The 14,304-nt window shown below is 44.0% G+C and overlaps 1 protein-coding gene across 6 annotated transcripts in view; it reads right to left on the bottom strand.

Annotated features, from left to right (window-relative positions):
• Nucleotides 1-14,279, bottom strand: part of mink1 (misshapen-like kinase 1) — a 35,860-nt gene extending 21,581 nt beyond the window's left edge. For 4 of the 6 annotated variants that reach the window (XR_008896074.1, XM_056594649.1, XM_056594651.1 and 1 more), the window contains exons 1-11: nucleotides 12,662-14,279; nucleotides 8,968-9,033; nucleotides 7,353-7,535; nucleotides 6,753-6,863; nucleotides 6,563-6,653; nucleotides 5,620-5,750; nucleotides 5,440-5,494; nucleotides 3,638-3,716; nucleotides 3,179-3,354; nucleotides 2,814-2,883; nucleotides 1,903-2,116 (exon numbers count right to left, since the gene is read on the bottom strand). Coding sequence is in view for 5 of the 6 variants with exons in the window: in XM_056594649.1 (XP_056450624.1) it covers nucleotides 1,903-2,116; nucleotides 2,814-2,883; nucleotides 3,179-3,354; nucleotides 3,638-3,716; nucleotides 5,440-5,494; nucleotides 5,620-5,750; nucleotides 6,563-6,653; nucleotides 6,753-6,863; nucleotides 7,353-7,535; nucleotides 8,968-9,033; nucleotides 12,662-12,718 (1,233 nt within the window). In the remaining variant the exon portion in view is untranslated. The remainder of the gene's footprint in view (nucleotides 1-1,902; nucleotides 2,117-2,813; nucleotides 2,884-3,178; nucleotides 3,355-3,637; nucleotides 3,717-5,439; nucleotides 5,495-5,619; nucleotides 5,751-6,562; nucleotides 6,654-6,752; nucleotides 6,864-7,352; nucleotides 7,536-8,967; nucleotides 9,034-12,661) is intronic. The other 2 variants (XM_056594650.1, XM_056594653.1) reach the window with 1 other exon arrangement.
• Nucleotides 14,280-14,304: the final 25 nt, after the last annotated feature.

Here is a 14,304-nt window from a genome sequence, read left to right as displayed (position 1 = left end):
ACTTGGTATCTTGTTTTTGAAAACAGTACTAATTTTGAGAATTCCACTTATGTTCTCCTCTGAGCTAATGAAACAGAAAACAGCCAATACTGGTTGGTGAATTATTTATGAAGCCAGCGCTCCAAAGTAAGAGTGTAACCGAGGCGAGTCCTGGGGAGAAATCACAACAGCAGTGGAATGTCAGAGGGCTGGGAGAGTAGTATTGTGACAAAGCTATCAGTGAGACGGATCTGCTGGGCTTTAACAACACACCCAGAACAAGAATTTCAAAACTAAATAATTATGAAATGGCAATCCTAATCCTAAAATTGAAATATGGTTTAAAAATGGTACCCCTTCACAAGGGTCAGCGTCAGCAACGTTATGCGGACCTAGTGAGCTGAACACATCTCTCAACATGCACCGTTTCCTCTCCTGTGTGTTTATCTTAACCCCTCTGTCGGTCCGTCCGCCTACTCTTTCTTACCATCACACATTGGGAACCTTTCTTTCAGGGGAATTGCTTTTCAAATGAAAACCTGACGTCTTGAAACGTCATTGCCGCACACTTTTCCCTCAGCCGCACATATGGAAAACAAAGAGGTTTTCAAAAGTTATTTGAAGCCGAGGGCCTCCCCTCCCTCCTTACGTCCCCTGTCTTGCAGCACACTGACCCATGCAAGGGCCTATGTCCTCCCCCTGGCTTCAAACATCCCTCCAAGAACAGCCTCTACACACAGCCATAGACTAGGCACCCGCCATGAGATAAATACTGTGTGTACACCGTACAGCGGGCGTCTTCATAGACGCCACGAGGAAAGGAAGGCACACCAAACCACTGAGGCCTACATATCGACATGTAAAGAGAATCCTAAAGCAGCCATGAATATTTCAATTGATTCACTTTTAACTCCGGGAGCCGTTTTGACAGAACAACTTCATATGGTGGCCGCCTGATCACATGGTTACCAAAACGATAACATTATTTTGCAAGTTAGACCTTTCTTTCACGATTTCACCAAAACCACAAGCCTCTTTATAAGAGCAAAAAATACCTAATTTGGTTAATGAAATCCAGCTACGATTGTCAAATTGGAATACTTCGATGCTTAGCTGGAGAGAGACAACTGAGTTTCATTTAGATCATCAAAATACAGCTTTAGTAGTTCGCTACTCTAACCTAAAAAAATAAAAGAAATTAAGCTGAAACAGGCATCTTTGCAGGAAACGGAGGAATGCCTTCTGAAATGTTACCAAAGTAATGCCAAAGGCTGTGTCTGAGGTTGACACTATTTAGGGAACAAGTTAGGCAGGGAGTTCAGACTCCAATTATGCGGCGGTATTGTTATGACATGTCTCGGTCACATAAACAAGCCGACATGTGTTACATGTCAGCAAGGCAAGACGTGTGCGGTGAATCCGCTGAAAATTAAAACCGCTTTACATCATGGGATATAGGGTGGAAAAGCATTATGGGTACCAAGTAGTGCCTGCACTGTAGAGGGAACCAGATATGTATGCTCACATTTCGGACAACACTACAAAATGGTCACGCCCCAAATAGTTCACTATATAGGACCCCATATCATGGCGGCATGTGGCTCAGGAGTGTCGAGGTGTTCCTGAGCTAGACACCTCATCCTAACTACTCCCGCTTTCGCCTTGCACGGTTGACACCGCCGTCGGTGTGTGAACGTGTGCATTAATGGGTGAACGTTAGGCAGTATTGTAAAGCGCTTTGAGTGGGCACTGGTTACAAAAGTGCTTTAGAAATCCAGTCCATTTACCAATTGGAACATGGTGTACATTTGCGGACCCCACTACAAAATGGTCACGCCCAGAAATAGAGCCCGACTATAAAGGGAACGGGCGAGCGAGCTTTCGGCACGGTCACGGCAGTTAGTGACAAGAAACACCTCCTACCTCCTCCAGGCGCCGGCGCTGCTCCTTCTGCTCCTCGATGCGTTTCTGCCGGTCGTGGAGGAGCTGCCTCTTGTGCTCCTCGGGGTCCCGGCGCTGGGCGGCCAGCTGGGCCTGCTGCCGCTTCAGCGCCTCGGAGCGCTCCTTGTTCTCCTGCTGCAGCCGCAGGAAGTCCCGCCTCAGCGTGGACTCGCCCGGCACGTTGAGGATCGAACTGCTTCAGGGGAAGGGGCAGGAGAGAGAACATGGACGAAGAAAATCTATCAGTCAGTCATTTACATTACTGCTAAGTGGTTCCAGACAGGGCTTAGCATCAGGGTTTAGGATCAGGGTTTGGGACAGGGTTTATGTTCAGGGTTCTAGACAGGGTTCTAGACAGGGTTCTAGACAGGGTTTAGGATCAGGGTTCTATAGGAGTGTTCTAGTGTTCTAGTATGAGTGTTCTTCTAAATGGGGTTTAAGATGAGGGTTATTATTATTATTTATTTATTTGATTAGGACAGTGCACATTAATCAATATGTCAGCCAGAGCATCAATATAAATATGCCGGAGTTAGCTTAATTGCTAATTTTCATCCGTTGTCCTAAGGGTTCTTCTAGATAGGGTAAAAGATCAAGGATTAAGAAAGGGCTAAGGGTCAGAATTCTAGACCGGGTTTAGAATCCCTTTTCTTATGGACAGGGCTATGGGTATGGTTTGGATTACAATGTGATTTGAATTTGATGTAATTTATTCTACTTTTGTGACTTTATTCATACTTTTAGATGGTCTTTTAGATTGCCATTTAGTTTCATGGTCTGCTGCTGTACTGAACAAAAGGCACCCGAGGGAAGAATAAAGTATCCATCTCATTAAATCGGCTCCATCCATCTGCACTGGGTTCAGACCAGCGGGGCTGTAGACATGTTATTACCTCGACTCCCGCTCATCGCCGCGGTTCTCGTCCTCCTCATCGCTGCCGCTGTATTCGTACTCCGTCTCCTCTGCACCAGAGACCAGAACACAGTGCTGCTCAGTACGAGCCCCGCTCTCCACGCTACCACCTCGTATACCAATCATCCCTGTCCAATACTCCAGGTTCTACAACTCAGACATGTGTCTCGAATGCTCGGCTCAAGACAGAAAGTTATATGTTACAGAAAGCACACAAAAAACACTCAGGAATAACCATTAAATAGGGGAACAGGACTACAGACATACAAATATATACAGCAAAAAAAAAAAGAACTAAACATCCCATAACCCCCTTCATCAGCAGCTGATCTGGAGGGAGCCCACCTTTCTCGCCCCTCTTCTTGCGCGTGCGGTCGATGTGGTCCTTGAGCTGGATGCGGACCTGCCGCTCGGTGGGCTGGTCCCTGATGAAGGAGTGCTTCAGGAGCTGCTCCGTGGACGGGCGGCTGGGGTAGGTCTTCACCAGGCAGCCCTCGATGAAATCCATGAACTTCTTTGACCTGCATTAAGAGACCTTAGTGGATCAGCTAGAAGGGACCGTGTGTTGTTTCGGATGTTTGGTATTATTTATGTAATTAATGTTCCTGGTCAAAACACTTGTCTGATTTGGTTTGTGTGAATAAGGACTTGAAAAGGCCTTTCAAAGTTTAAAAAAGACACAGACTGAAATCCATTAAAGATTCAACAGGAATTCAATGAGAACAGCACAACACAGTGCAACTTATTTACTTATTATAAAAGCTAACCCTGCAAAAAATACCAGCAGCCACAAAAGGCACTCACCACTTCTTGGATTTGAGTTTGGGAGGAGGATTCCTGGGAATCAGAAAGAGTGCTCTCATTGGGTGCATGTCACACAGTGCTGGAAGAGAACAGACAAACACAGTGGAATCAATCCACTGCAACCTCAGTCATGGGACTTTCCCGCAAAATAAGCAGCCAAAAATAACACAGAAAGAACCAAGATTTATTTCTCAGATTTACCAAAAAGTGAATGTATGTTCCCCCACACACCATGGTAGTGCAATAACCTCCACAACAACGCCTCATCTTTACAGCCCCATAAAGTGTTCTGGTTGCTGCGGTTATTCAAACACAGCCCCCTGCCTGGGGCTGAGTGTTACATCAAGTATCATTTCAAGGCCTGTGACTCACTGTGGCCCCAGCGTAGGTAGGGAGCTAGCTAAACCTGTCTGGTTAGCCTTCGCCGTTCCCATTCCCACGGTGCACGGTGCCTTTTGTCAGGCAAACCTTGTTGATTGAAATGAGCTGCTGCACACACGCAATGGGGGGCAGGGGGGGAAGTGTTTTTAACCCTTTTTGGGATACACCGACACCCGTAGGATACATGTTCTACCATGTCCTCGCTCCCAGGAATCTTGGCCTTTCTTAACCGGACGTTAAAAAGAGCCACTTTGCATCACATAATTAAAAATCTCGGGAGGGAAATTCAGTATCATCTTTGTTTTTTACTTAGTGCTGATATGACATCAACAGAAAATGTAAACAAATCCTAAATTAGATGTATTGCCATGCTCTGCTGTGGTGAACTCTCCTATTTCAGGGCTCCAAGCACGTGGAGGGAGAAACCACCAGGACCACAGCGAGTGTGGAGCTAGGAGAATGGTTTGGTGGGAAAATATGGCCCTTTATACTGGACAGGAGTCCCAGCGATTAAGTTTGGACTTGAAGAGGAAAGGTTTTGGGAGGCTGACCACGGCAGGTCATACATTTGTAGCCACGTTATTGACAATACTTTCCCTATATGATAAACATAGGAATTAATATTGAGAAACTACTACAGACAGAAAAGGCCAGAACATTTATAAAATCCTACGAATGGAAAAGGATTAGATAATAATGTAAAATAGTAGATATAACAGTCCAACCCAGATCGGAAACTTGACTATGGAGAGAAGGAGACATTTGTAATTATGTGAACAAGCTGCATGTTTTATGATGGAAGCAAAACCAACTGGAATACAAAGCCAATGTGTGGTTGATCTAGCGATCTAATGATCTAGTATAAGACTGGCTCAACATCGCAACAAGTGACCATCACAGACCAACAGATGTAGGAAAACCATTGGATTTATAGTGATTTAGTTATCTGTGGCTGGAAATCAATATTTGGGTGGAGGAATGGGCTTAATGATTACTAGGACTGTGTGAACTTTGTTTTTACACATTTCCCTCCATGTCTTTCAAAGACTTGTATGGCATACCTTTCCTAACCAAATGTAGAGATAAATGCTGAATATTATTTTTATACCACTGTTGCAAGCTAATTTTTGAGTCAACTTAAAATAGATATTCTAACACTCCTGGGCCATGACCAAGTCAAATGGAGAAGTGGTTTGCTATACTTAGTTCAAATCCTAACCTTTATTTTTCTACTCTGCTACCACTTTGTACTTTTGACTGTTACTTTTGACTTGGTTCCTTTGTGAGACATAATTAACAAAAGAAAATCCTTCTTAATACTTCAAATCAGAGGGAGACGGACAATGTCAGAGAGAGAGAGAGAGAAAGAGAAAGAGAAAGATAAAGAGAGAGCAAGAGAGAGAAAGAGAGACTGTACTCACGCGGAGCTCCCTCGGCCATCTCGATAGCTGTGATTCCCAACGACCAGATATCGCTCTGCGAGAGTGAAACACAGGGAACTCGTCCATTTCACTTTGAAGGTTTTAGCTCTACTGACCAATGGATGTCGGGGGAGCGAGCGAGGGGGGGGGGGGGCAGATAATTGGACATGAAGAGGTTACCCTGTAGTCGTATGTGGAGTCCGGGTTCTCGTCGCAGGCGATGACCTCCGGTGCCATCCAGTATGGCGTGCCGATGAAGGTGTTCCTCCGACCCACGGTGCGGTCCAGCTGTGCACTCACGCCAAAGTCCACTGTGTGTGACAGGTGGATGCGGCGGTTAAGAGTGGTTGACCCGCAGCCCAAAAGGTACCGGGTTCGATCACCAAGCATATATACCATGCATATAGCTAGGCTGTCAACAGCCTAGCTATATGCATCACGTGGGACACCTAGCCCCTACCTGCTTCATAATGATCAGTTCCTTTTTGCCTCTGCTTCTAGCCCTTTTGCTTGCTATGCTACCTATGCTATTATGTCTGCCCATTAGGGCACCCGATGCACTGCTCAGGTGGGATACATTTTTCTGTGTACCTTATAATAGGTTTCTCCATTGATAATGAAGAGTTATTCTTGGCCCTTTAGAAGGGTTTGGAGGGCGTCATATAGTGTGGCCCGTGAGGCCTTTGAGGCTGCTACTGTGATTAAGGGCTATACTAATAAAATCGACTTGACATGCATCTGAATTACCTGTAAGTCGATTTGGTTAAAAGCATCTAGTAAATGACTAAGCAGTACTAGTGTGGAATGGACAGTTTAATGATATAAATACATGTTGTACAGGGGTTTCAAAAGTGCACAATGTTGTTTGCCAAGTTTAGCCCCAACCTTTTAACGGTTACATAGAACAACCAAGGTACTTCAAGCCACATCCTTTAATGCGTCATACTTTCCGCGTCTTGGTTTCCCCGTAACAGAACAACTTCAAGCAGAGAGCAAAATCATCCCTAGCAGGATTGAGCGGTGTGCTGTATTCTCATAATTCTCCTGCAAATCATTTGAAATTAAAAGTGAAGTGGTAAAAGGTTTTTCCTGGACCGTTCCAATGAATGGCTCATCAACTCACCCAGTTTGACCTCAGCGTTCTCTGTGAGCAGGACATTCTGACCCTTGATGTCTCTGTGGATGACTTTATGGGCGTGGAGGTGTGCCAGACCCTGCGTTAAGACAGACACAGACAGGTCAGATCCTCTGCCGTACAGTCTTATTGTCTACTTCAATCTCCCAGCTCCAGACAGTCTGGGTGAGCGTCTCACCCTGAGGATCTCTCTGCAGATGTAGGCGATCCAGTCCTCCTTCAGAGAGCTTCCTTTGGTGTTCTTCACCAGGTCGGTCACAGAACCGGCGCCACAGAACTCCATCACCAGCTACAGCCAACGCAAAGGAAAAGACTGTAAACCACCGCCGGCTTCAACGGTGACTCAACTGATTGAATGAAGAGCTTGTCTAAAATAGTTGTAAGATTGACTACACACAAGAACACATTTGCCTTTTTACTGCCATCCATAGACAGTAATCTAACCACCACGTCACTTTTGAGGGTTGCACTATATCCAAGACTATAATATTAATATTTCAATGCTGTGATAAAATAATTTGTTTCAGTCCACGATTCTTCGCGCTCCAATCAACAACAACAAAATCTCTCCTTGTTAATATAACAGTCGCATGACTGCACAGGTATAGACGAGGTGTTAAATAAATCCCCAAACAAAACACATTCACCACAAACCCAAGTGGCCCAAACTCAATTTTAAAACATTTGATTCCATGAGCTGCGTGTTCCTCAGTGATTGCCTAGACTGTGTCGTTCATCTTTAGGACAAAACCCGCATAGAGCGCAGAGAGAGACCAACCCAGAGTTGATCGTCATGTCCTGGTGGGCTCTTCTTAACAAAGGCGCCGTAGTAGGTGGCGATGTTGCGATGGTGGCTGTATTTCTTTAGCATGTTGATCTCTGCCTTGATCTCCTCCTCCTCCTCCTCCGTCACATCCATCACCTTGATGGCGGCCAGCTGGCCCGTCTTGACATGACGGCCCTGGTTGGAACACAAGTCAATCATCTTGAGCGGTCGCGCCTCAACACAAAGCGCTCGCAGCAGAATATAGTTAAATAAAACCCATGTCCTCCCACAACCCTTTTTTTTTTTGCCCTTTGAGTCTAGTAAGCGTTTAATCAAAAACTATTGCTGCTCATATAAATTGTTCTGATCTATTTTGGGATACTTTGGTTCAAGTGCAGCTGTCATACACTGTTTAATATGCCATTTGCAAACGTTGTCATTTGAAATAAACCACCAACTCTTAACGATACAATATACTAGAAAATGCATTTCCTGCAGCAAATGCGGTGAGTGCTGTAGTGCATTTTTTTTAATAAAGCCACATAGATTAAGACATAAAGAAACGTTAAATGGCTTAAATCTTTTGAAGGGATTTGAACAGAGCTCAAAATTCTAAATGGAGTAAACAATGTAAACAAGCACACCAATTAAGAAATGTAAATGGTTTGAAACACATAAATTGACAGCTGAATGAAAGCGCAAAGCATTGCTAAAATGCAGAAATGTAAAAGGAATTGAACTGAAGAATCTGAAATGGCCGAAATTGTATATACTCGCCTTATGCTCATTTTACCAGCCTAAAGCTATTAAATGTTTGTGCAATTGGGCGGGAAAATCACCCAATCTGGCAACGCTGCCTGAACGTCTTAAAAAGTAGTCCAATTGAGCGAGAAAAATTACCCAATCTGGCAACTGCCTGCACGTCCTCGTGCGCTAACCTCAGATTAAATCAATGACCAACTGAAAACAAGCCGACATGCAATTTAAACTGTGATTTTGAAAAAGTATGAAAGGTAATCGAAATTCTGTTTTCAGAATGATTATTGTAGATACAAGTGTGTTGTTTTGTTAAACCTTTGAACGAAGGTTAACGATAAAATATTGACCAAGTTACGAAGTCTGAAGTATTAAGTGTTGGATAAAATATTAAAAAATCTGAAAAGAAGCGCACGATTCCTAGCTAATATGAACATTTTAAAATTGGAATGGAGTCTCTAGGTGGACATTTGAGGAAGAAGATAGGTCCCAAAGTTTGCAGAGAATAATAAAGAAAGAAAGAAAGAAAGAAAGAAGAAGAAGAAGAAAAAGAAAGAAGAAAAGAAAGAAAGAAAGAAAGAAAGAAAGAAAGAAAGAAAGAAAGAATACAATTTAAGAACAATAGTTGAGCGCGGCCTGCTGCAAAACCTTGGCAAATGGACCATCTTGGTTCTAACTGCTAGCTGGGTGCGGGAACTGAATGTGGCATTCAGTTCCCCCACCCAGAGCCAAGAAGGCCACTAGGGGAATAAGGCCCATACAACTAGGCATTCAAGTGTCCTTAATGGGAACCCAGTATAGGCATCTGCTCTAGGTCCACCTGCACGGCCACAACGTTTATACACAAGGGAAAGGCCATCATGCTGCTCACCTTGTACACCTGCCCATAGGTGCCATTTCCTACGACCTCGACAAGCTCGAAGATCCCAGCTGGATCCTGGTGGCCATACAAGGGGGGAAAAAGAACAAGGGAATCAGGACAGGGAGTCTGAAGCCATTTTAAAAAGAAATGCTCTGATGGCACAAACACAAGAATTATATGTCATTTTCATTTCAATTTGACAGAATAACAAACATTAACATTCGGCGGCATAGCACTTTCAATCTGATACAAATGTCCCATAAACATGTAGCACTCCACATTACGTCCATAACACTCTCAACACCAGGTCTATTCAACTCAAAAATTAGATGGCGTTGCTTTCCTCCCCTGAGACAGGTGGGGGAAGAACAACAGACCCAGCTCTACTTCTTTAGCACGGCGGCACAGGAAGGCTCTCTGTGCATGATGTGTGGGCCGGATGCTACCTCGGCTCACAACGTGCATCTTCCCACTTTCATCTGGATACTATTACTGTGTGTGTACACTACAGAAGTATCTAGCAACAAACATCAGCTTCTAGGGAGTAGATGCCCGTGCTTTTTGTTTGACCAGCAAAAATAAATAAATAAATAAAAGGCTTTATGGTGAGGCCGAAACAATTGCTCCAGCTGGCTGGTGGAGTTCTGCTTTAAGGGTGTTGTTGTATACACAGGGTTGGAGTATATAGCAAGAAATAATTTGCTAGAGCTTAGCTGCCTGTGGGCTTTTTATCTTAATGTTTTGAAAATGGCTTTTGTGTGAGGAGGAAGCAATGGTGAGCTGCTTGATTGAGCATCTTCAGGGTTTAAAAAATGCAAAAAAACTAAATGGGGCCATGGAGAGAGAGAGAGAGAGAGAGAGAGAGAGAGAGAGAGAGAGAGAGAGAGAGAGAGAGAGAGAGAGAGAGAGAGAGAGAGAGAGAGAGAGAGAGAGAGAGAGAGAGAGAGAGAGAGAGAGAGAGGAAGAGAGAGAGAGAGAGAGAGAGAGAGAGAGAGAAGGGGGCAGAGCGACTGTACGGAGGGTAATGCAATTATCCAGAGGGTGGAAGGATAGAAACGGCAGCATCGCCCACGTATAACGCACAATAATATGAGAGGGACGGAAGTGATGAGAGAGGGGGGAAGGGTGGCAATACATTTACAGAGAGTCGTTACACTAGTGCGGCCGACAGCCATCGGAGAGGGCGGACAACAATAACAATAAGTGGCCCACCAATTAAAATCATTTGGAGTTATGTGGTCATGGGATCAAAGTGACGTTCAATGACGTCTGTGGTGCTGAAATTTAGTCAATGTGCTGCTGGTAGTCAGGCTACATCAACATACGTTGGGAAGGTGCTGCGTTGAAGTTCACAGACTTTCTTATATCTTTGCTAAAGGAATGTAACGCTTCAGCCTTTTTGAGCTCGAAATTAATTCTGAAATATTGGCAGGCGGAAGTGGCCCGTCCGAAAGCGTCAAGGTGACTGCCACTGGCAGCGCTCAGGAGAACTCACAGAACATGGCTCGAAAAATATGAAACCGGCCCCGAGTACAGTAATACTCTGCCTGAAAGGCTTAGTGTCAAGTCAACTACATAACTTTCCTGTCAAATATGATTTTTTCAGTTCAGTTATTGATAAAGCATGACCCTATAATTTACTTTACTATATAATTAGAAAACATGCATTTCCGAGATTAGAATGCATTTCTCCAATGATGATATTGTCCAAGTAACTGCATGATCGCCACAAAAACAACCATGGAAAAGGCCCTGCTTGCTGCAATGTCCACACACATTAGCCATTGAAAACCGCCACACACACACACACACACACACACACACACACACACACACCACACACACACACACACACACACACACACACACACACACACACACACACACACACACACACACACACCTTGCACCAAGCCAACTTAGACTATCTGCATCCACCCAGCAGAGAGGTAACTAGAGGGAGTGCAATCTAATAACTGAACGCATTCAACTGTCAACAGGAAACCTGCAGCAGAGCATGATCAATGAGCACGTCTGGGACATTCATAACATTGTGGTGAACCATACAGGATCGTATTAACACAGGGATTTGCATGCCATCTACTTGCCAAAAGTAAGCAAATTCCCTAAGTCATCTAGCCCTAATTGTTATCCAAGAGTCATCTATTCACCAAGTGTGTCAAAAACAGCTGCATCTAAATCATAACCACGCAACTTCCACTACAGTTAAATGATGTGTGATGATGCCAACTTTGCAAATCTCAGATAAGCCCATAACATTGAAACATATGAGAGATACTTCTGACATCTCCAAAGCCTGCAACTAATTCGCACACAGTTGGCTACCAACTTTTATCATTTTGGGAATTATCAAACCACATTCCCATACGTTTTTCTCCACACTTTGTCTGTTTAAACTTGTTAAAACATTCTGAATACAAACCTGCACAAAACCTAAATACAGAGTGGATATTGCTGTTGTAGAAAGTACAACTTGGCCTTGAACACACACATGTAGGCTAGAAACAGTTGACCAAACAGCTGCTGGGTGATAGGACACCTCGAGAGTGTAAGGCAGCCCAGTAGAGGCTATTTACTGTACTTTTTTGCTGTTCTACGTGCTGTAAACTGCCCCGTCAGATGGAGATTTAATCACGATTGGTTTGAATTGACTATCATTTCCAGGTGATTCAAGAGCAGGCCATTGATGTTTAACTAACGTGGAGAGTAATTTACCCGAAGACTAGCAGTAATTCTCTAATATAGCTGAAGAGTATTTGTCTACTTTTAACATTATCATAATAATCTACATACTTTTGTCAGGTAGACTGCTGAATGTCCTCAGAAATGCTAATCCTATATGTTCAGCTGATGGACAGGTGTAAAAAAGGTGATGGTGGTCTATAATTATAAGTCTATAAGGCTACTCATAATTTAAAAATGAACACACAGGCTGTTCGCTGATTTTGATATCGATTGGACCCTTGCAGAGAGGTTAAACTTTAAAGCTACTTTGTATGTACTGCAAGTGTACATGCACACACATTTATGTGAAACATTGTTTAATGTAGCTATGCCGTTTTTGAGCGAATGATAGCCTTACTTTTTCAGATGAACCATTTCCAAAGACCAGTTGACCAAAAATAGCGTTATGCCTTGCATACAGACATCCATACAATATTTTCACATACATATGGCTGATTATGATATTATTGTTGTTCAGCAAGCCACTGTCACACATAGTCACATTTCTGTGACACTTAATTAAAGAAACATGTGCAGAATGGTTCAGCCTCAGTTCTAACGAAACATAAAGCATATATCCTTGGATATCCAAGTTGGATCAGTAGGCCACTAGTGTATTGTTTCAAATCCAATATGTGGCAAGATGCATCACTTATGAATCACTTATTAACAACACTATTGTAGCTGCTTCTTCTTGGTTTATTGATCTTCTCATCCACTACATACATTTTATTCATTGGCATGCCTCTTGGGTAAGATACAACTTCCAAGCTTCTCTTAAGAGCAGAAGATAGGCCACGAAACACCCCATGTTGTCATGTAGTTTCTGCTAAGCTGCCTGGCTTCACAGAAAAACCCTGATACATGTCAAACACAAGGCAACCAAAAATAGGATAAACATTAAACGATCAAGGAAAGTCCCCCAGACGGGTGTTATTATTACTGTGACATGACTTACCCTCAGAGCTGCAAGGTCTATGTCGTCCAGGCTTCGTGTGGGGGCGTTTTCAGACATGGCTGCAAAACTTGGACGGTCAGCTCACAAGTTAGCCGGAAAAATAAAAACGAAGAAGCCTATTCTAGGTGGTCGCCTGTGCTCGTCCAAACCACCGCCTCTCAGAAAGACATTGAAAACAATCGATGGTCCAAATGGGTGTGATGCGGCTGAAAAAACAGCTTTAGACCCGCGACCACATCGCCGCCGCAGATCCGCAGACTGTGCAGGCAGACGCACCCAGGGCTCCTAACTCTCCTAATCACCGCTATACGCGTTATTATGTGTCGTGTGTCTTACCTGACAAATACGAAAACGTCCACCCTTCCCTTACGGCAATTCCGCCTACGAAAACACGAATGATAGACACCAGTGGTGTAGCCTGGCAGCGTTGGAGGGTTAGCTGTTGAATGCGATGGAAACTGAAAAACGAAGGGCTTCAGTGTTGTAACGCACATCCAGCGTTGATAAACACCTTGCTGCTACTGCGTTCATTTTACGCACATGACGCACCGCCGCTGCTGCTTCATGACAGCCCCGCAGAGGAGGTGTACGGAGACGTCCGAGTCGCCCGCTAGTACACCCGATGCACCTGAGATGTAATATCGATCGAGTGGAGTTAGTTACCTCTGTGCAAAACAATGTCTATCATGTGAAGACGTCTGGAGTGATGGCGCCGATGAAACGTCCCGATTCTCGTCTCTACGCCAAAGATTTACGAAGTAAATACAACCAGGATTGGAATTTGTACGCGTTGGTGGGTTTGATATTTGATAAGGATGAGGTACAACTTGAAAGCACTTTAATATCGATTCGATTCGGAATCGGACAAAGGAGAAAATTTGGATCTGGAGTCAGGTGCGAATGTGTGACGTTATGACCGAGCTAGCCGAGGAGCTACCGAGCTAAACCTCCCAACCGTCAACTTTCCCTCTCGTCCCATGTTGTTGTTTTTTGGTCAGCAGCTTCTACTTCTGCACCTTCAACGTTTCTCCTTCAAAACAATTGGCCCAAAAACAAAAAAATATCCCAAGTTTCACCAACTTCTAGTGTATAATCCAAGGTTGCGCGTCATTGCGTCGCCGTAACTTCAACCAGCGGCGGTCCACTTCATATCACGACGTGTTTTGATGTCTATTTCAGTGTTGCCAGATTGGGCCCGATTTAGCGCTGCAGCCAGTTTCGCTAGAATGTGCGGGAAATATGGCCAAATCTGGCAACACTGGTCCTTGTCTCCTTTACGCCCCAGCGCAGTGGGCGTGCTCCGGTCAGGCTGCAGATACGATTGGCTGCCCTGATCGACACTCCTCAAGTACTCCCTTCCTCACCACTACGGCGCTTACTCAGGGATAAATAACCTGAACCCAATGGCAAACTTGTGCGATGACTTTTCGATGCGAACAGAACGCTAGAAGATAGCCCGTACGATAGGTCCATGGTACAAACAATGGTCCGAAAATCATCATGTGTAAACATTCTCATACTTAAAATCGATTGGGAAGAAACCATTGTTAAATAGATTAAGTACAATTAAAATAAATAAATGCAGCACTATCATCATTTGGTAAGTGTTATTTAAAGAACAGCAATATTCAATCTGGTTCGGA

Source organism: Gadus chalcogrammus, chromosome 7, assembly GCF_026213295.1.
Source record: "Gadus chalcogrammus isolate NIFS_2021 chromosome 7, NIFS_Gcha_1.0, whole genome shotgun sequence".
NCBI lineage: Eukaryota > Metazoa > Chordata > Actinopteri > Gadiformes > Gadidae > Gadus > Gadus chalcogrammus.
Note: the sequence above shows the minus strand (reverse complement) of the source record. Positions and strands in the feature narration are given on the sequence as shown.